We start from the raw sequence: 23037 nt of genomic DNA on the forward strand, positions 1-23037 counted from the left end.
ATTCCTCTGAATTTTTACTTATACTGTTCCTCTGTCCGGGATCTACTCCCTTTTCCCCAGCCTTCTCCCAGATTTTTACTTGTACCCTTCAAAACTCATCTCAAAAGTCACTTTCTTTTTAAAGCACTTTCTGATCCACATCCTTGCTTGTCAGGAAAACATAATTAGGCACCTCTCATCTATGCTGTCTAACAGAAATATTACCGTTATGATCATAAAAGGTGATGATAAATGATTTTCTTATCAGCCTCCCTTACGAGGCTGGGAGCTCTTTGAGAAGAGGAGTTCTTTCATGCTTTATACCCAGCACCAAACATAGCCGGACGCATGGAAGGGGCTAACTAAATGTCTGTGGGATGAATCAGTGAACCAAGTGGTTACAGCTACACTTACAAGTTTGGTAAATGTGATGAGGAAGACTTATTCTAATGGATAACACGGTGTGTGTGTGTGTGTGTGTGTGTGTGTGTGTGTGTGTGTGCGTGTGTGTGTGTGTGTGTGTGTACGGGTGCACGTGCACATGCGCGTGCTTGCTGTGCAATTTAGATTATCTGCTCTTTAAAATGATGCATAATTTCCAACTTCCATCAATAGAGAAAAATGAGAGCTAACTTTCCATTCACTCTGCCCTATAGAGTTTGAAATACTTGACTTATTGCCATCGTACCCCAAATGCGTTTGGAGCCAAATTAATAGGGAGAAAAGCCATTAGTTCACTTAGGAAACCTTTAACTCGCAAGTGTCAGAGAACTGCTTGGCTTCTAACATTATTTTCTTTAGCATAATCAATTTCCCTTTCCAAAGGAACCTCAAATAAGAAAGCAATATACAGCGGAAAAAGTACTTTTAGAGAAACAAACATTTTTAAAGGTCATGAAACTAAAGCTTTGTGTTGAATTTTTTTCTATGAAATGGAGAGATAACTGTTAGGGTCAGGCTAACTCCTCTGAAACTCCCAGAAAGGGAATTCTTATTCCCTCTAGGCATACAATAATGTTTTGTTTTTCTAAGGTATATTTTAAAAGGATGCCAGTTTAGCAAAAATTCTAGGCACATCTGATTTGGACATGAGACCTTACACGTTAGTCATCAACAGACAATGGATTAAAACCTTTATCGGGTTATAAAATGTGAAGTATTCTGAAAGCCTTTGGTATTAGTGTATTTAGTGGAAAATAATTAAAAGAATGCCAATGTTTTCATAAAAATAAATTTTGTGATATGTTTACATGTATCCTTTTGTGTACACATAGACACACACACACACAGGCAATGGAATTAGAATTCTGATAGCTATTTTTCTCAAAATTTAAACCATCATCCATTAATATTTTGAAGCAATTCCTAGTCTATTTCTAGTTTGAGCTGAGTCCATCATAAAAACACTGTGAGAAAGGAAACAAACTGCATAGATTCCATTTGGCAAATCAGGGGCCTGTAGATCTGACTGTGGTTCAGCCTCTGGCGCCATCAGTTGGGCTCAAAATCAAAAGCTGTGGAAGGAGGTAATTAGCAGGCATTCTAGACCACTCAGCTGGCATCAGCTGGCTTCTTATAGCCACTGGGAAAGTGGGTGGGAAGGGGTTCAGAAATATTCTCTAAAATAATATTGTTCCTTTAGAATACATGATTGCAATTACAGGGCTATTTTTATGGAGAAAAAGTTAACTTTGATTAACGTTCATATTGACTTATTTGTTAAGGTGTCAATATTCAATTAGGAAGTTCAGCTACTAGCAAGGACGATCGTTAGTGTCATATACAATAAGAACACGAGAGTAGAAGTCAACATCATCTAACCAACACACAAAGGTAAAAAGGTAAGGTCACCTGGGCATAGCGACCGCCACCAATTCTTGGTGAAAAGGGGTGCAATTCCCCATTTCATTAATTCCTGCAGAAATTAAACCAAGGAGAGGCATTTTGCCAAAGCAATGAAAATATAATTATGCAGGTCACATTCAGAGGATAGAGTCCTCTGAATCTTGCCTGATCAGGCTGTTGATTTCTTAAACGTGAGTGTTAAACGGAAAGAAATTGGCTACGTTCAAGCCACTCGTTTTGGCTATAGACGTGATTATTTACAGAGGAAGGTGAAGCAGCCCTGAAGTGAACAGAATATCGGAAGACTGTGTTCCAAATTGACCAGCTGAAGGAAAGTTTATATTTTAAGAAAACAATCACTTGGTCAGTGACTCATGGGGAAAGAATTCTTAAGCTTTCTTCAGGGAAACCCCAGTAAATAACATGTGTAATAAAATGGAGATGGTGTTGTCTGTTTTGTTGGGCCGTTCAGTCCACATAACAAACCTTTTGGCAAAAAAAGGAACATTCTGAACCCGATTCTCTCTGGGAAACCCCTAAACAGCAAGAACTACTGTGGCTTCCTTACAGTTTTACAGAATATTTTGTATCTCAGACTTGCATGTGAAATAAAAACTTGGAAGAAATGTGGAAAAAAATCTGCTTTTTGTTATAGGGTTGAGGATTTTTCAGTTGGTTGCTTCCATGATTCACACTGCACTCCACTGCTCTGAAACTCAAAACCACATATCATAAAAAGCAGCACTGGCTCGAGTTAATTCTTCCTGCTTTGTCCCTAGGAGAACCAAAAGCTCGAAGTGTGGCCCACATGACACACAAGAGAAATGAATGAAAAATTCTCGGCCTGCTTCAATTTCCTGGAATATGGTGTAAATCATGTGCTTTAAAAGAGATCTGGAGTTCTACTTTTTTCTTTTCTAACGTGGGGTTTAACTGACATAATCTATAACAGTTTCAGTTCCTCTCTTTTTAATTAGCAAAAGCTTTTGGAATTTTGTTGTTTTTGGTCTCTAAGAACATTGTGCAAGGGAAAAAACAAGGTTGAACAAAATAAAATGTGTTTCTAAATGATTAAAGAAAACCCTGTCTGTTGGGGATAGGAATGGTCAAAGTTCTCTATTCCCCAACCCCCTGCCCAGAATGCTTTGTTCAAGCCACATGGTGTCTAATCAGCATGTCTTTAGATTATTTTATGTTAATTAAAATTATGGTTAGTTTCGGAGGTTAATGTATACATGTGCATGTGGCTTCAAAGGCTTCCCAAATTACTGGCTGAGCTCCCTTGCCTTGGGCAGGCCTGATCTGTGATAAAACTGACCACATTAAACCAAGTTTATTGCTGTGGAGTTTTTTAACTCAATGTAGAAAATACATTTTGCAGGTCTCTTAAAGAATTTCCTTTGAAACCACTCTCTCAGGATCTCAAAAGAGGAAAAGGGGAAGCAAAGAAGAAGAAATGTAAATGGAAAAGAACAAAGGAATTGGCTCATATCAGGAAACAAAACCAAACAGCTTTACAGATTACTGAGAGGCAACAAATGAAGCACAGAACAAGACTGTAACAGATCACAACTTCTACCACATGCTTGCTTTTATTTTTAACTAGAGAAATGTTGCAATGCATTGATTGAGTGAGAGGAAACCCTACCCCCCCAAACAATGAGAAATGGTTAATACTATATATTCTAATTTATTTTTCACTTTTTGTCACACAGATGGTAAAACTCATGCCAAGTGCTCAATGTTTATCAGAGACTGTAATTAGGAAAAGCTCCTAAGAGCGGTCAGCATAAGCCTTAATGGTCATAGCTGCAGAGAAGCCCAGTGGGAGTTGGGCAGGGGACCTGTATGGGAGATGGGAACAAACAAACAGAAGTTGGGACCAGCAATGGGGACAGAGTGGTGCTTCCTCTGAGAAGAGGAGACTGTCAACCCACAACTTATAATATAAGGAAATGTGTCAACCTAGATCTGATTCTGATGACATACTGAATTCCCAGAATAAATCTAACCCCAAAGATTTGGAAGGGGCGTCTTTTTCATTTACATCATCATCTATTCCTTAAGACTCTTCTTGGTTCAGGCCCTCACACCCTCTCTCCTTGACTACTATGAGAATCTCCTGATGGCTCTCCTGGCTCCCATTAAATTTATCCTTCACACTGCTGCTAGACTAAACAGTCTAAAACACCACTCTGACCTTTCATAGCTTCTCGATGGCACAGGATGAAGTACATTATCCTCAGTGACTTGATCCCCTGCCCGCTGTGAGAGCATCAGTCCCGCCACGCCTGACCTCAACAGTTAGGTGTTGCCCATCAGGATGCCTTCCCCTCCCATCCCAAAGATTACTGGGCACTCCTTAGGAGCCACTGAACCCTGAATATACCTTTTATCACCCTCTATTGTAAGTTTCTGTCAGATAGTGAGCTCCTTAAGGAGAGAACTCATGGACCTAGTAATTTTTGTATTCTTGACACCTGGTAAGTGCTCGATAAAGGTTTAGTGAACTGAACTGATGTGAAATGAGAGAAACAATAAATCACATCAAACTACAACAGACAGGACAAGCAGGAATGATGCATAAAAGAAGGCTGGCTCTCAGGTTGCCCTCACCTATCGGACACTAGGAAGTTACCTGGGGAAGTCTAGGCAAGTACACTGGCTCCCTAAAGTTAGGGGGAAGATTCAGGAAGCTATTGCCTTGAAATATGGCTGAACACCAAGTGTTTGCTGTACCTCTGGGTGCTTTGACCCCTAAGCATAGCATGCAAAGACTACTTCAGACTACAGTACTTTGATGGAGCAGATAACCTGCCAGGCCAGGGCACCATTCGTTTCTCAGCAGATGACAATCTAATGCTAACAACAGGTCAAGGGCAAGAGTGATTGGCAGAGGTGAAGTTCTAAGGCAATATAAGCCACTGCAAATGTCTAGAAACAGATTGGTGGAAACATAGATGGAAATAGATAATACAGTTTGAGTTAACATTTTCAAGAATAGCATCACCCTGTCCTTGTCTTTCAAGGGCAGCAAATGCAAACTTTCAATACTGTCAGAAGTCAGGAAGGAAATTTATTTAAAGGTAGACTCCAAAGTGATACCAAGAATGGAATAGTCTTTTACACATTGAAAAGGAACAACTTAACAACCAAAATATTTCGTGACCAGAGGTTATTCTCAACTCTCCTTTGAAATCAATCAAACTTTATTTTCTATTTAGAAAAACAAGTGTCAATGAACATCATGGGTAAACTTGGCAGGGTACAAAGTGTGGAAATCACCAAAGAGGGAAAATGTGGACATACCTTTTCACAAGTTAATATTATTTAGCAGAACAGTTCTAATAAGCAAAAGGTAAAAGAAAGAAAAAACGAAAACTATAAACCTGTACAAATAAACTTTCTGCTGTTTATGTGTGTCAAGTTCAGATCCACTTTCACTCTGGACTTAAAACCAAAATGAAGTACTAGTTATACACTTTGGCTCATCTGGAAAACTCCCTGGAAATTTTCAGAGCTTCTTAGCACAGAAGTACAAAGAGATATGGTAATGACTTCCCTGAACAAACAAATATACAGAAAAGAGTGAGCTAGTTTGAGCTCTCAGGCACACCCGGTGGCGGCTCTGATCCTGCGCCATGAAGAAATGTATTGGGCCTCTCTAGATCTTCCTTCCAGTCTGGGGACTGCCAACGGTCATTTTCAATGAGGAAAAGTAATAATTCCTCACCATCAGTGTCAGAGCTGTGAACAGAATCCATTCATAGCCTCTCTAGCTACTGGCAAACTGATTTGCTATTGCTCACAGCTGACAGGGACTTGGGATGGGGTGTGATGAGAAAGCTGAATTTCTGGTAAACCTGGGCTTAGGGCATATGATTCTTAACATTGCATCAATATACCTCACAGTAAAATCAAAGGCTATGAGTGTAAAAATCTTCCTCGATGTGACAGAAGGGAATTATTAATAGTGTTTGCACCTTGCACTATGGCTGCTGTTATTACCTACAGTAGTAATTCTAAAACTTTAGATGCTATAAAATTACCCTGGCAGTTTATTTAAAATGCATATTCCCAGGTGGCATCCTCAAATATTCAAATTCAGAAGACTTGGGAGTGGCCCAGGAGTTTGCATTTTTAATAAGAAACTTGGGTGTGCCTGGTGCAGGCCAGATGGACCATGCTGAGAAACCCTGAGTCAGAGGCCACTCCTAGTACTGCTGCCTATTCTGCAACAGTGTTCCCCGTCAAACAAGATGATGACAAGTGTTGTTTTAAAAAATGGGGGGGGGGGTTATTTGATAAGTTCAAGAATTGCAGTGAAGCACATTTACATGTTTCTTTATTCCAGGACTCTCAAATTTTAAAAAATGCTAATGTACTCTGTGTCTCACCAGAAGAGAGACAAAGAATACAATGTAACCAAAATATTTTTGATCATCAGAACACTTCCTTCTCCTTTAAATAGGCTGAGCATACTTTGGGAAATGCTGCTATTCAATATATAGAACTTTCATGTAAGAATACATAAAAGCAGAGAACTACTGAGTAGGATAATCTGTAATACCTAGACAGAGATGGTTTATAGTCGGGCATGTGAGAATACCGTGGAGCAAAGATGAGGCTATGAACAAATTCTGAAGGTAAAAGCCAAGCAGTAGCTCAGCAATACTAGCCCAATTGATGCTTTTCAGGGCGTTAGCAATAGTAAGCCTTTGGTAAATAGTAAGCTTGGAAAAGGGATGATATTTGGAGAAAGAGGATGGTATTGGGAGTCAGCGCAACTACTGGGTCCAGAACCATAGCACTTTAACAAAGCTTAAAAAACCATGTGAGTACAAAAAACAATATTGAAGACAGCCAACACCTTTTGAGAACTGACTTTATTCCTGGCACTGTTCTACATACATCACAAGTATTATTAGCTCACTTGGTCGTTGTGAGGTAGAGATTTTCATCAAGCTCCACTTAACAAATGAAGAGAGAGGCTGAGTAGCTTACACAAAGTCACCCCACTACTAAGTGGCAGAACTGGGATTTCAGCTCACACTGGAGCTTTAAAACTCTGCACTTCTTTGTTGCCCTAATCAGGAGCGTCAATAGGTTTGCAGTTAAAGGAAACTATTTGAGAAGAAGGGATTTTTTTTTTTTTAAGCGAAAGGCAGATGATCAAATTGGCAAGGATTAAATATGAAGGTAAAAGAAAATTGTAATACTCATTGTAGTTTACGGTTAGGTGAGATGTTAGGAATGTGAATCACTCTAGCTTTGAGGAAAGTAATCAAAAACTCTGTAATTATTCATTCCCTTTGATACCAGTTCCACTTCTACAAGTCTACCCTAAGGAAGTAATCAGAAATGAATATGAGGAATCATGCACTAAGATGTTTACTCTAAATTTACATACAATAATAAAAATTATATTGAAATTGAGTATGTACATCAGAAGGTTCATGAACTCTAAATTCAAAACTGGGTTTGAATTAAATCCTGACTCCTTCACTTATTAGATATGTGATCTTTGGCTAGTTTGCAAACTTTACTAAACCTCAGGTTCTTCATCTCTAGAATGGAGAAGATAGTGTTTACTTTACAGCAGGGATTCTCAACAGCAGTACTATTGACATTTTAAGCAGGATAATTCTTTGTTGTAGAGGGCTGTCCTGTGCCTTATAGGATGTTTAGTAGCATCCCTGGCCTCTACCCACTAGATGCCAGTAGCACCCCCCAACCCAGCTGTGACAGTCACAAATGTCTCTAGACCTTGCCAAACGCCCCCAGCTGAGAAGCACTGCCTTACAGGACTGTTGGGAGGATTAAATGAGCTAATTTAAAGATATCTAGTGGCGAAGGGAAAGAAAGAAATACAGTTTTTGAATGGGGAACCAGGTAGAAGAAAGAAAAGTCTATATATCTATAGACAAAGACATAGATAGAGATTATCTATCTATCTATCTATCTATCTATCTATCTATCTATCTATCGAAGAAAAAGCCAGTAGGAGAGAGAATAAAAATCCAAGACATGGAAATAACTGATAAAGCAAAGCCCCAAATATATGCTGAAGAGATGGCCTTGTCAAAGAAGAGGAACATCCTCTGACCTGGGAGTACAGAAAGAAAGGATGAAGAAATGAAAGAATCCTGAGGATTTTCCTTTTCATAGTAATGCTATTATCCCCATTTAGAGAAAAATTAAGACATAAAAAGTTCTCTTTCTCAGGGTACAAAATATGTTGATAGAGTTGGGAATAAAACACAATTAACTTATACATACTGGAAAAAAAACCTTAGTAATTTATTTCATTAGCATTTTATTGTGCTTAGCCCTGAAGAATGAGGTGTATAAATAGTCTGGCAAAGTAAAAATTTTAATGTACATGGGAGTAATTTCAGGTGAATGAATCATGGTGACAAAGCTAATGGCTAGAGGTTTTGGAAGCTACTTCTGTCTGTCATTACCCTTTCTTATCTATTCTTTCTTTTTCCCTCCTTTGCACTTTCACCTACTTCTTCCCTCAAAACTCTATGTCTAAGGTCACAGTGTGTGACTTCTTTCTTCCATCATTTATGTCCATTCATTGAATCATTGCACAAATATTTACTCACTACCTATTATGTCCCAAGTTCTAGGGATATAGTAAGTTAACAGAACCACAGAGGGGATCTTGTCTTCATAGAGTCTGAAGTACAGTTAAGAAGACAGACAATAAACAAATAATAAACCAATAAATGTAACAGGAGAATATCACACAAATCAACCAATATACAAAATGCTGTTCTGCCAAATTTCTGCCTAATGTTCCCTGTCTAGTACTTAAAATTTAAATACTGCTTTTTCACGATTTGGGAGGCCTTTCTATTTAGTAAGCAGTTGTAATACACTGTCTTTGTTAAAGAACTATTCCTGGACCACAACCACCATGTCATTATGTCATTTTATAGAATCCAAGCTGAAATTAATTAATTAATTTTACTTTTTGTTCATGCCACGAGGCATGTGGGATCTTAGTTCCCTGACCAGGGATCGAACCTGCCCCCTGCACTGGAAGCATGTAGTCTTAACCACTGGACCGCCAGGGAAGTCCCCCAGCTGAAATTTATATGTCTGCCACTCTCTGATGTGACATTTGTATTCTACAAATCCATAATACTATAATCTTTATACTTCTGTCCCTCTGTAATTCATTATAACTATAACCCTCTCAGCACTTCACATGAATTGGAAATGTAAAATTGTTAATAGCCTTCATAAAACTTGGCTTCTATAACTGACTTCAGTAATTTTGTCACATTTTAAGAAAATCAAAGTATCAAAGTTATGCTTCAATGCTTGACAAACTCTACCTTTATATGGGCTGAGCAAATTTATATGACTGGCTTTATCTTTGGGTCTGGATGTCGCCATCTTAAAGTGACTTAAAAAAATCTTTATTGGCAGACAATACATTCCATACCTTACCCCAAAAAAGCTTCTGCTTACAATCCATGAGTTGGATTGTTGGACCACGTGGAAAGGGAAGAATAAGCTTAGGGTAAAACATTAGAAACGTTTTTCTTGATAAAGACTCAGATTTTTAACCATACTTTATTGAGTCTCTTTTTATGTCTCGTTCTAATGCTCAAATATAGAAAGATTTTGACTTTTTTTTCCTGTTTTCATGGAATTCCAGTTTTGAAATAGGCTTTTAGTGGTAGCACATAAAAGTTACCCAAATTTTAAAAAATTGGGCTTTTCTTTTTGTTTGTTTTTTAAATTTTATTCATTTACTTATTGGCTGTTTGGGGTCTTCATTGCTGCACGTAGGCTTTCTCTAGTTGCAGTGAGCAGGGGGCTACGCTTCATTGCTGTGTGTGGGCTTCTTATTGTGGTAGCTTCTCTTGTTGTGGAGCACGGATTCTAGGAGTACGGGCTTCAGTAGTTGTGGCACACGGGTTCTAGAGCACTGGCTCAGCAGTTGTGGCGCACAGGCTTAGTTGCTCCGCGGCATGTGGGATCTTCCCGGACCAGGGCTCGAACCCGTGTCCCCTGCATTGGCAGGCAGACTCTTAACCACTGAGCCAGTGGGGAAGTCCCGGGCTTTTTTTATTTAATGAAAGACATATGTTCACAAAAAAGTTCTGGTGAAGGCAATTCTTTGTAACACTCACAGTCCTTGACCTCATACCACTTGTCTAGGTATACAAGCTTAAGTTTGAAAATCTTTTCAGTTATTGTCATACTTTCTAAGGCAACCTATCAAATCAAAGGGTAAGGAATATTTTTCATATGAAGCAGATACTGCTGAAGCATAATGGGAAGTGTAAAGTGCTTATAAACCAGAGTTTGTAGTCTGAACAGATTCCACTTCTTCAACAAATTTTAGATGAATTTGACTCAGTTAATGAAGGTTATAGGTCCAAATCTTCATAGGCTAAATTGGGTATGAGAGGTCCTTGCATACTTATTTCAAGCTAGGTCAGGGTTTATCAACTTCAACACAATTGACACGTATGACTAAATAATTCTTTATTGAGGAGGCTATCCTGTAAATAATAGGATATTGGCTTCCACCCACTAGATTTCAGAAGTATCTCCCCAGTCCAACAATCAAAAATGTCTCCAGACACTGTCAAATGTCCCCGGGGAGCAAAATCACCCCTAGTTGAGAACGACTGATCTAAGTGGAAAGAGTACTTTTTTCCAACTTCTTACTTGAGGGAATAACTGCAGTGACAGAAAAATTTCAACAGGCTGATCCTTTTTTTAAAGCTCTATTTTGCTCCTTGTATCAAATCGTCATTTTTTTTTTGCCCAATTCCTTGAAGTGTCACTAATTCTTCTTTTGAAGCCATGTGACACAAAATGAGAAAATTTGAGACTAATGGCTAATTACTTCAAAGAGGAAAATGAAAATGTCCAAATTAGAACCTTTCTTCAATTAAAACTTGGTCAATAATAATTTTTGCTGAAGAATGTGTGCTGTCGTTATGTAAAGGTGGTCTTTAGTGTTCCATTTTGCGTTATATCCCCAAATAACACTAGCCTTTTCTATTTTAGGGATGATTCAATTAGTTGGCATATAATTGAATATATCTTCTAAATTCTTATTTAAATACTATTCTGTTTTCATTTTAGAACTTTTACTAGATTCTGCTTATCCCAATAATTAAGGGAAATGCATTCCTAATTCTGGACTAAAATAGCATGTAGCAAGTTGAAGCAAACAAAATGCAAATGCTTTAGAAAAAGAACATAGTTTTAAGTTAAAATATATTAGTCCTATTTATCATTTCTTAAAAACTAGAGTCCTGAGTGACTTATTTTAGGTTTTGTTCTGGGATAATTGCCTACCTGCCCCATCCATTCAGAATGCTTAATTTTTAATATGCAAGTATATGGCTTCCATGTAGTAATTATCATTACCAACTGGGTTCAGGCATACGCTCACCTGGCCTTCTTCTAGCTTCCTACAAATTGCCTCATACTCACTCGCTCAGTCTACCTAAAAGTTACTGCTCTCTCCCCAACTTCCCCCCATATACTTTCTGTATAAATTTTTTTCTTATCTTATTGTATTTCTAAGTTTATAAAGATAATACATGAGTGTTGTAACAAGTTAATATATGGATGTCTAAAGAAGTTAAAAATAATTCCTGGGCTTCCCTGGTGGCTCAGTGGTTGAGAGTCTGCCTGCCGATGCAGGGGACACGGGTTCGTGCCCCGGTCCGGGAAGATCCCACATGCTGCGGAGCGGCTGGGCCCGTGAGCCATGGCCGCTGAGCCTGCGCGTCTGGAGCCTGTGCTCCGCAACGGGAGAGGTCACAACAGTGAGAGGCCCGCGTACCGCAAAAATAAAAAAATAAAATAAAATAAAATATATATAATTCCTAACTTTTCTCCAAACCCATTTCCTACACCTTTCTCTATGCTCTTATAAACACATACAGAAACGTGTATGTGTACGTACGTACGCACACACACACACACAAACACACACACACACATGTTCTTTCTCAGTCTCCTTTACTGATTTCTCCTCTTCTGTTATCTTTCTAAAGAATAGATAATTCTGTCCTCAGCTCTGTTCTTTTTGCTTCTATACTTTGCTTCTTTCTCCTTAGGTGCCAAGATTTTAAATATCTAACAACTCCTAAATCTCTGTCTAAAGGCCTCTCCTCTGAGCTTAGATTTATATATTTAACTGCCTAGAAGACATCTCCATTGGGATGTTTAAATAGACATTCAAATATTTGATTCTCCCCTCCAAGATACCTGGTAAGATGGTACTTCCTGTCCATTTGAATTTAGGTGTGGCCATGTGGCTTGCTTTGGACAATGAAAAGAGTACAGAAATTACATGTCACATTCAGATAGAAGCATTAACAGTCAGTGTATGACTCTCCACTCTCCATGGTGATCAGTAATAATCCTATCAGCTTGAGTCCTGAAGTGGGAATAACAAGGAACAGAGTCCCAGGCAGCTTGAGATGCACATGCAGCATGAGCAAGAAATAAATTTTGTAGTTTGCAGCCACCAGATTTTGTGGAGTGTTTGTTGCAGCAGTATAACTTAACCTATCCTGACTAACCACCGATGTGTACTAGGATCCCAAATTCAACATAGTCAGAATGAAACGACCCACTCCGTTTTCTCCTTTCCCCATCTTACTCATTTTATTAAATGGCACTAACACACACCCATCATCCAAGATCCAATAATCTTTTTTTATTTTACTCTTTCTCTCACTTTCCAAATCCAATCCATCAGTAAATCTTAAAGGTGTGGCTCTACTACCAAAATATATCCCAAATCCAACTACTTCTCACTATTGCCACTACTGTGACCCTAACCCAAGCCATCATCATCTCTCCTCTGCACTGACTCAGCAGCCTCCCCATTTTCCCTCTAAACACCAATTCTCTCTCTCATCTTTATTAGTTTTTTCTTATTGATTTCTTAGAACTCTTTAATTTTGGCAAAGGTATTAATTCTTTACCTTCCATATGTGTTGCAAATGTTTTCTCCAATTTTAACTTTTTTTTTTTTACCCTGTTTATTTTTTAGAGTCAGATTAAGTCACTGGCTTTTATTACCATCAGCCTTAGTCTCTTTGTGCTTAAATACGGTACAGAGGGACTAGATACTTTATACCTCTAAACCTTTCAGTTCTTGTTCAAACTGGAGGTGTCTGGTAGGGAGCTAGCAACACAGAGTAAATATTCAAAGGTCAACATAACTCTCTGAAACCAAAAGGATGATTTTCCCCCTCAGCGGGAGTATTTCTTAGTAGGGACTCTAATGCTAATCCTAGTACTTCAATTGTCATCTGTTTTTCAATTTTCAGATGATACATTTTGTTACATAAATGAATGGATTCAAGGCAAATGAATCAACTTTTAAATTTACAGAATTCTTTTCATTAGCCTAATATAATATGTTTTCATCTTTAAATCTCAATTAGATTTTTTTAAATAGCGGAGGATCAAGGGCCAGATATTAGGCCATGGAATGGCTGATAATCCTTAGATAATATACATTATTTGTACATTATGCACAACTCAGTCATAGACGGCAATAGTGCTGACAGTTACAAAACTGCAACTTCAGGAAGAATGATTGGTCCAGGAAGATGGGAAGGCTGGATACTATGAATTTGAGCATTTGAAACAATGACATTATTTGAGACTCATAGGCAACGGGGCGGGGAGAAGGGGGGGCAGATGTGGGCGTTCAGAGACTCATAACATGGTCCTTCAACAATATGTTAATTCAGTGAGGAAAACAACATATTTGCACAGGCAGGGGAAAGGAGTTGACAAAATCTGTGTATTAATTAAAAATAAATAAATAAACAAGATTATATAATTATGCCAAGTTTGTAGTCTTAGATGATTAATTTCCACTATTTATTTATATTATCTTTTACTTTCCTGTAAAGTTTAATCCATTTATGTAATATATCTCTCCTATGAATACTATTTTCATCATTTTATATTTGTTTCTTTCTCACCATCCTCCATTTAAATATCTTCCTCTTTTTCATTTTTTCTGTGTGTTTTAAAATCTTTTTTTGAAAATTGCACAAAAGACAGTTATTAAGAAAATGACATGGGAACAAAATTTAAAATTGCCCATACAATTAACATTTTGGTGTGTACCTTCTCAGGATTTCTGTGTGTAAATATATATACATATAAATATCATCCTCTACAAAATTTTAAGGCAAAAATGGGATTATGTTATCTGTGGTGATTTTTCTCAGTTAATTTATCATGAAAATTTCCATTGCAATTGATATATTTATATCTTTATGTACATATATAAAATATATATCTTTAGTTTTCAAAATTTGCTTCATAGCATTTCATTGATGTACCACACTCTACTTAACCAGTTATTTATGATGGATATTGATACAGTTTTTAAACATTGGTAATTATGAAAAATGTTTCCAAATAATTTTTGAACAAATACCTTTGCACAACTATCAAATTATTTGATAAAAATAAATTTTTAGAAGTGGAATGGCTTGGCCAAAAGGTTGGCACATAACCAAGGCATTTGATGCATGTCACCAAACTGGTCACCCTCCAGGAAGGCTGTGTGTATACCCTGCCACATGTAGCAAGTACATAAGAAGGACAGCTTCCTCATTACCACCTATCATGACCGTTCTTTCACATTTCTTATGATCTGAAGCTCAAAAATGATGTTTGGGGCTTCCCTGGTGGTGCAGTGGTTAAGAATCCACCTGCCAATGCAGGGGACACGGGTTCGAGCCCTGGTCCAGGAAGATCCCACATGCCAAGAAGCAACTAAGCCCGTGTGCCCCAACTACTGAGCCTGCGCTCTAGAGCCTGTGAGCCACAACTACTGAGCCCACGTGCCCCAACTACTGAAGCCCGCACGCCTAGAGCTTGTGTTCCGCAACAAGAGAAGCTACTGCAATGAGAAGCCCACGCACCGCAACGAAGACCCAATGCAGCCAAAAATAAATAAATAATTATTTTTAAAAAAAGGATGTCTGGACAGCTCTTTTAATTTACAATTCCTGGTTGCTAGTGAAATTGAAACTTTTTCCCATCTAGTTATCAGTCTTTTTATTTTCTGTTTTTTGGTCTTAAATGATTATGTCTATTGATTGGCTGGTTTTTGTTATGTTTTAAATGAACTGAATAGAAACAATTCTATTTTGAGGACATTTAATCCTTTGTATGTCATACATACTGCAAATATTTTATGAATTTGTCATTTGCCTTTTAACTGTTTACTATCTTTTGTCCCATACAAAAGCTTTAAATTTGCATGTAGTTTAAGTTTGCATTTTTTTCCTATTTTCTAATTCATTATTTTTTACTTTAATCATTAATTTCTTTCTTTCCTTAGTTTTTCTCTCTCCTTCCGACCTTTTTTTTTTTTTTTTTGCGGTACGCGGGCCTCTCACTGTTGTGGCCTCTCCCGTTGCGGAGCACAGGCTCCAGACGTGCAGGCTCAGAGGCCATGGCTCACAGGCCCAGCCGCTCCACGGCATGTGGGATCTTCCCGGACCGGTCCGTGTTCCCTGCATCGGCAGGCGGACTCAACCACTGCGCCACCAGGGAAGCCCCCTTCCGACCTTTTAAATTTATTTACTTCTATTAAAATAAGAATTCTATTTAAAGTTATTGATTTTTCTCTGTGAATAACACTGGGTATATTTTATAATATTTCCTGTATAGTATTTTCACTGTTATTATATTTCAAATAGTCTGTAAATTAAGCATTGATTTCCATTTGGATCCATTCTTGGAGTGTATTTTTTCATTTCTAAGTAGATAGGTTTTCACATTTAAAGTTTGCTATGTAGGGCTTCCCTGGTGGCGCAGTGGTTAAGAATCTGCCTGCCAATGCAGGGGACACGGGTTCGAGCCCTGGTCCGGGAAAATGCCACATGCCACAGAGCAACTAAGCCCGTGCTTCACAACAAGAGAAGCCACCACAATGAGAAGCCCGTGCACCACAATGAAGAGTAGCCCCCATTCACTGCAACTAGAGAAAGCCGGCGTGCAGCAACGAAGACCCAGGGCAGACAAAAAAAAATACATTTATAAAGAAAATAAAGTTTGCTATGTGTCTCTAGTTTTCTAAAGCTTATTAGATATCCAATATTAATATATATTTTAAATATACACATACATATCTTTTGAATCCACCTTTTTTCTTATACCAATCACATTTTTTTTTTCATTTTGTTTTTTGCCCAGCTGATCTGGTAAAGATAGGGAGAAGGATTTTAAACTCTCATAACTACAGTGATTCTGTATGATTTCACTGTACATTGTGATAACATTTCTATAAATTAACAAAAGAAATAAATTTCTACTTTTTGATTAAAAATGCTTCTGTGAGGGCTTAAATTTCAAAATAAAACTTATCACAATGAAACTTCTAAAATCATACTTGATGACAACATGTTTTCAGAACAGAATCATAAAGAATTCCTTTTATTTTGGGGCAGCGTTAAACCAATTCCTTTGAAAAATGTCATAGGGCATACAAAAAGACGTCTAAAATTTTGTGAGAAAAAATACATCAAAAAAGCTACGACATAAGACATCATTATTCTCTTATTTCTCATTAACTAGAGGGAAGTCATTTCTTTTTAGATACAATAGGGAAAATAAAAATATAAAACAAGCCCCAAACATCCTTCAGAGGTCCCTGTCCTATCATCCACTGTGAGCTTTCTAAACAGCAGATCAATTCTTGCTTCCTTATAGTCTATTTGGCAAGATTCATAAATTTGGGAACACAATATAGATTCCACCTCATTTATCAAAGCTTTTTGCCTTCAATTGAACTATCCTTTTTTTCCAGCTGTTTAAAATTAAAGTTGGGGGTTCAAAAACTAAGCATTCATTAGCAACGCTCTTTTAAGACTGGTTTGCCAAAAAAGAACCAAAGGTTTATTGGTGTTGCAGTGATTGAAACAGACAATTCATTTTTATATGCACATAGAACTAAAATAATACTTTAAGGCTAGTGAGTTTTCATCCTTTCTTTTAACTTTAATGGTATTCTTATTAGTTTATGCATAAATTAAGGGAACCAGATGGGCTCTCCTTAAATCCCAGGGAAATACATTCACTAAACTTCTTTAGGAAAATCAAGGAAAGAATGTACATTATTCAAAGAAAATAAATAACCCTAATGGAGTTGACTATACCTAAACTACATACAATGTTCTTTCAGTCATTTTAACTACAAGAGAGGAAATATATTGGGTTGGCCAAAAAGTTCGTTTGGGTTTTTCCATAAGATGTTATACCTTCTGACACTGTACCGTCTGCTCCTTCATCTACTAAGATTTTAACACACAACACCAATAAGACATTTCCAGGTTTGATGATGGATTTTCAGTGCCTGCTTATACTCTCTCACATATGACCAATTTAGGAGTTAAAGATCTGGCATAAGAGGCAAAACAAATTGACATGGATTTAACATCTGTGTTCTTCAGTGTAATATATTTTGGTGACATTAGATTTGGCACACTCTGTCTTTGCAAATGATGGCCAGAATCCAATGGATTACCAAATCAGCACTTTAGGTAATAACTATTTTTCCCACTAATGGAGACTGACAATGCACACTTGTCTTGCTGAATGTGTTAGAAAATTACTAGACAAAGTGTTTTTTAAATGTTGTTTAAACAGGTGTTCAAATCAGATTTTCTTTCCTTCTTTCCTTAAATATCAAAGCCCTCAACTCTCTATAAATTATTGCATTTAACCTAACTAGAACTTAGTAAAAGCTTAGTTATTTTTATTTATTTATTTTTTTGCGGTACGCGGGCCTCTCACCGTCGCGGCCTCTCCCGCTGCGGAGCACAGGCTCCGGTCGCGCAGGCTCAGCGGCCATGGCTCACGGGCCCAGCCGCTCCGCGGCACGTGGGATCCTCCCGGACCGGGGCACGAACCCGTGTCCCCTGCATCGGCAGGCGGACTCTCAACCACTGCGCCACCAGGGAAGCCCAAAGCTTAGTTATTTTTAACATGGCATGTTTTTAACATGTTTTAGCATGTTTCAGTTCTATTTCTCCTTTTCAAATGCTCCTTCTCTCCAGTCAAGGCAGTCAACTTCATATTTTTGCTGGGGGCCATACAAGAATCCTTTAGTTTTTAAAACTAAAGTTTTTAGACTGAAATTAAGTAAGGTGATAGTAAATTTCTCTTTTAAATGTAATAAAAGATTCATAAGAGAGTAAATGTAGCATTTCTGTATAACTTAAAATTTTTTGAAGTATTCATTTCTGAACCTAGGGTTCTTTTCAGTTTTCATTTGTGTTTCTGTATCAACATCATTAAGAAATTTGAGAGTTTTTATTATAGTATTTTATTCTTTATATTTTAAGGGCTTTTTCTACCTTCAATTTGCCTAATATATCAAAGATACTTACCTGAAACTCAAAGTCTTTAACAAAAACATAACACTAAATGTTTATTAAATTTCTAGACATGCCCACCAAGCAAGGGCATCAAATTAAAGAAGGAAATTAAATGTCTTCTCTCTAGGACAAAGCATGGAGATTACTTTTTACCTGAAGGCCTCAGTTCTGAAAATGACATTCTGATTTACATTTGTGTTTAACCAACCAACCAAACAAACAAACAAACAAAAAAAGACCCAAACCTCCCTGTTACTGTATTATATTTGTTCACATTTCCCAAACTGATTCAGGGAGTCCTAGATTATAGTCTTACTATGGAAGACACTGACTTGGAATCCAAGATCTAGGGAAACCCCTCTAAGGAGGAGATAGACTCTACCCGAAGCAACTTAGGATATCACTATGCCAATAGAAAAACATTTTCAAAGGAAAAATAAGTAATGGGCCTGGAAGGAAAAATTTTCCTGAGCAACTGTGAGCTCCTCGCAAAAGGAAAATTTGCTTTTTAAGGACAAATAAAATATATACAATTGTTCAAGGAAGAATGTGACCCTTGGTGTTTTGCCCCATCATGCATTTATAATATAAATCTGTGTGTCTCTTGTAGAAGTTTTTTCTTTCTGGGAGTTTAGAGAATTAGCTCCCACACTCTAAGCATAATCTAAAGGTGGATGAAGCAGATCAATTTAGCTGTCATTGAGAAAATGAACAGTAGGGTTGCTCCATACACCTTATAATATACGTGTGTGTATGTATGTGTGTGTATGTGCACTATACTTAACGTATGTAGCAAGATGAATCCATTCGTCCTGCTCATCTAAAGAAACATTAATTGAGCAGGCTTCATTCTCTTTAGTGTCTGGTTGGTTATCATAAATAATGAAATACCATTCACTAAATAAACAATTAGCCTTTGTGAGTCTGAAATGAGTCACCTTTTATAGCTGGCTCATGTATATGGCAGGCAACAAGTCAGGTATGTTGCCTTGGGGACAACTCAGACAAGCATTCTAGCATGAGAGGGAAAAGTGAATCTCATATTCTCCTTTTGAAGACTCCAGATCTATACTCTGGAGACAGCACAGCTTGTATTCCAGTGTTTTCCATTTATACTGAAATTCTAAGCTAAAGGAAAAATAGCATGCAGATGTGCTCCTTGTGATTTGAAGAGGCTCTTTTGTGCCAGAGTCCATGGTCAGTGTAATGATCATATTTTAAAAGTATTAGCCTTCTATTTTTTCACAAACTATTACTTATTCATAATATAACTAACTAACTATAACTATAACTAAATAACTAAGAATTAAGGCATAGGGGCAATAAACATCAGCCCCTCCAAAGCAGCTGCTCTTTAATTAAAAATCAAAACAGTTAAGTACTTGCATCTTTGGCACTCTTCAACCAACACTCTAACTGGCACCCAAATATCTCCCACAGCATTGTACCAAGTGTTTACACTGCAGACGGGGGCTCCAGGTGCCAGGAGACCCTGGAAGGCCCTCTGCATCATCTGAGAGGTGGCCTTGAGGAGCAGCAGCTTAGAATGTTTGAGTTTTATTGCTCATTGTATAATTATTTGAAAAATCAGTAAATTCTGTTAAACTGAACATTTTATTACCCAGAAGAACTTGACCAAGCAAGACACAACAAATGGATGACTCCTATTATGAAGAAGAGTTTTCTTTGGGGAATTTTACAAATGCTTTTAAGTCATCAATGAATCACTAGTGAAAGAAGCAAATCATAAATGCTTTTTGAATGGCCTAAGGGTTAGCACCTCCCTAAAATGTCAGCAGCTGATTCCCTGATCCCCAGCATGTATAGGCTTGCTGTTAGTGCACTCACATAGCTCAGGCTATTTAAACGATTAAGAGATGCAGCACATGCAATTCTAGACAGCGACTCAGTGTAACCTAAGTGACCAGGATCAGAGATACTTACTATTCAAGAATCAAAATACATTATATGGTATAAGAACTAAAATTTTGTCCAAATGTTTTCTCCAACAGTGGTATATTAGAAATATTATCTTTTACTTTGTAGAATAAATCTTTAATTGATTTCATAAGTTACCTTCTGTTTTAAAAAGTAAACTATTAGTGGGCTGAGTTTGCCCCTCTGGTCCTTCACAAATGTCTATCTTGTAGTTTTCTTATATTATTTTTAACTTTATTAAATATTATTACTTGGGTCATAAGCAATTATAGCAAGATATAAATTTATAAAGTGACACATTTTCAATACCAACCATCTCTATCACCTTATTCCACAATAGCACATTCCATCAAATTAAACTCCAAGATTTCCCACATTTGTTTTAAATTCTATATGTATGGCTTATGAATAGCAATTTTGATGAATTCCAGCTGGTTTAAATATGCAGGCAGACCCTTTATAGCAGAATCCTTTCAATTCTTATTGTATTCAATGAGGCCTATTTTAAGTGGGCCACCTGGTAGGATAAAGCACTAATAATTCTCCACAGAAAAAAAAAGAAAAACAAATCACCCTGCTAAACTTAAGACCATCTTCCCCAACTACATTACTATTACATACCTAATATAAGTGAGAAGTAGTTCTAATCTTCTGGAAAAGTTGAATTAAAGTTTTAACAATCTAGCCACCCTATGAACTACTAAATTACTCATTTACCTATTATAACAACATTAAAATAATTTCCACCATTTGTGTGCGTTGCCTGGTTTCACAAATCTATCATACACATTTCAGTCTCCCCCTCCATTCCCCACACCCTCCTGTTTCCATCCAGCTGGAATACATCAAGGGTGCAGAAGCCAAGGCAAATGTTGACCCCACCCTCCTCCATCCATTTTAAGGCACCTTCAAAGCCAGAGCACTGATCTAGCTCAGTTTCACCAGCAAAGCCAGCCATCCCGCTATTTAAGACACCAGTTTGGGGTTTTTATAGCTACACATTAACATGAGAGCTTTGATTTTTGGTCAAAAACTTCAGCTGCACTGAGTTTCATCAGACTGTCTTCCCCTTTCTGCAGAAGAGTCCTCATTATTAAATCTTCATAATCTTTGCTCTCAGTGTTGCTCTCTTTCCTTAGAATAACAACCTCTCTGAACTGTCCAATAACCAACCCTGAGGAACATAATATTTCCCTTCCGAAAGGTCAAAAATGAACAGCCATGATGGTAGTCCAAGCTCTGTTTTCTCTGACATTTGCACACCCTCTGTGCACTGTCACAGACATTGGTCATTTCAAAGTGCACAGAAACACTCTCGCCAAGGCACATGAGGGAGGGGAGTGGGGGTTGGAGAGAGAGGAGCTGCAGTAGGACAAAGAACTTACTTTGTTGTTCCCCTGTGCATGTAGCCGCAAGGAAAAAGAAACAAAAAAGAAATATGTTAAACATAAATTTATTTTAAAATCATGAGATTTTTCATGCTAGAGCAAAATCCAAACAAATAACTTAGCTATTCACTGACATCCCATTCATACACATACAGCGCCCAAAGCTCATGGACAAGTCAGAGATTCTGCTTATATTAAGTGAAATCATACATTTATAACAGTAGAAAATTATGACAGAGATTTCCCCCTTTCTTTCTACTTGAAGTATGGGAACCTGGCCAAAAAGCATTGGTTTGAATTGGTAATAAGTGAACTGTTAGCATGAAAGGCAAAGTATTTAGTATGTCAGATTGCCCTTTCCTGACAGCCCCTCCTCCAACGTGCCAAGCAGTGGAAAATTTCATCAGCCAATGCATTTTTAAACAAACACTGCATCCTTGGTTTCAAAGAAGGTAGGGGAAAAAAAAAATGAGTAGAGGAAAAGAGTGGGTGGCTCTGGGGAGACAGGGTAAGCAGACCAAGTTACGACCTCCATCTGTACCATTCCTTTACTTCGTAAATTATGACTTTTGTCTTGGGTTGGCATGGGAAGCGAAAACTGTATAGTGGGGATGCAGCCAAAATAAACACTGGTCCACATTCAAGAAAATGGGTCTGGAAAGGTTAGTCACAAAAATGTAGTCATTTCTAAAAGGGACACTCTGGATAGAGACACAGAGAGCCGCCAGCCACAGGCGGCAGGCAAATGGCTCTCCTGTTTCAAACTGGAGCTGCAGGAGTATGATTTATATCAAACAATTTAACTCACATATGGCTTAAAAAAATAAAACGGTGATTCATTACTCCCAGGGCAGCCCGAGTCCTCGCAAGGTCAGATCCTGTGAGGGAGACGTGATGGGATATGGGCAGGGAACAGATCTGAACTCTTTTCACAAGGGGCCCAGAAGGAATTTCTCTCTCCGCTGAGATGCAGAGTGGAAGAGAGCTGCAACTGAAGTGTGTGCATCTGTGGAGGAGCCTGAGCACGGGTGGAGTAACAGGTTGAGCTGGAGATCTGGCATTTAGTTTTAAGAGAGGAAGTGTGTGCGGGGAAGTAATACATACAAAAATTTTCTGGAGAGCAGTAAGGGAACCATCACAGGAGAGTATATTTTCTGGAAAACAATGCCAATTGGTGACTGGGGAAATGTCTAATTCAAGGACCATCGAGGCCATCATATTTAATAAAAGCATAAATTTAAAGACACTGGTAAAATAGTGTAGAGAAGCTTCTTGACATTGTGAGTTGCCGTGATATAACCGTTAACATCACTGGCTTACGTGAGACATAAATAACAGTACAAGAATGAATGAAATCGGGGGAAAAAGAGTCTTTTGTAAAAGAATATGCCAGTGGTTCAATAAGGCAATAAAGATCCCCAAAGAGAATTTTATCAGGAGTAAAATATTTTTTAGAGAATAATGGGACCTCGGTT

The 23037-nt window shown here is 37.8% G+C and overlaps 1 protein-coding gene across 4 annotated transcripts in view; it reads right to left on the reverse strand.

Annotated features, from left to right (window-relative positions):
- Positions 1–23037, reverse strand: part of DNM3 (dynamin 3) — a 556874-nt gene that overhangs the window by 71681 nt on the left and 462156 nt on the right. For 2 of the 4 annotated variants that reach the window (XM_024739836.1, XM_024739834.1), the window contains one exon: positions 21560–21571. The exons of the other annotated variants lie outside the window; for them this stretch is intronic. In XM_024739836.1, the coding sequence (XP_024595604.1) occupies positions 21560–21571 (12 nt within the window). The remainder of the gene's footprint in view (positions 1–21559; positions 21572–23037) is intronic. 4 annotated transcript variants of the gene reach the window in all.

The sequence above is a fragment of the Neophocaena asiaeorientalis genome, unplaced genomic scaffold, assembly GCF_003031525.2.
Source record: "Neophocaena asiaeorientalis asiaeorientalis breed wild unplaced genomic scaffold, Neophocaena_asiaeorientalis_V1.1 scaffold589, whole genome shotgun sequence".
NCBI classification, from domain to species: domain Eukaryota; kingdom Metazoa; phylum Chordata; class Mammalia; order Artiodactyla; family Phocoenidae; genus Neophocaena; species Neophocaena asiaeorientalis.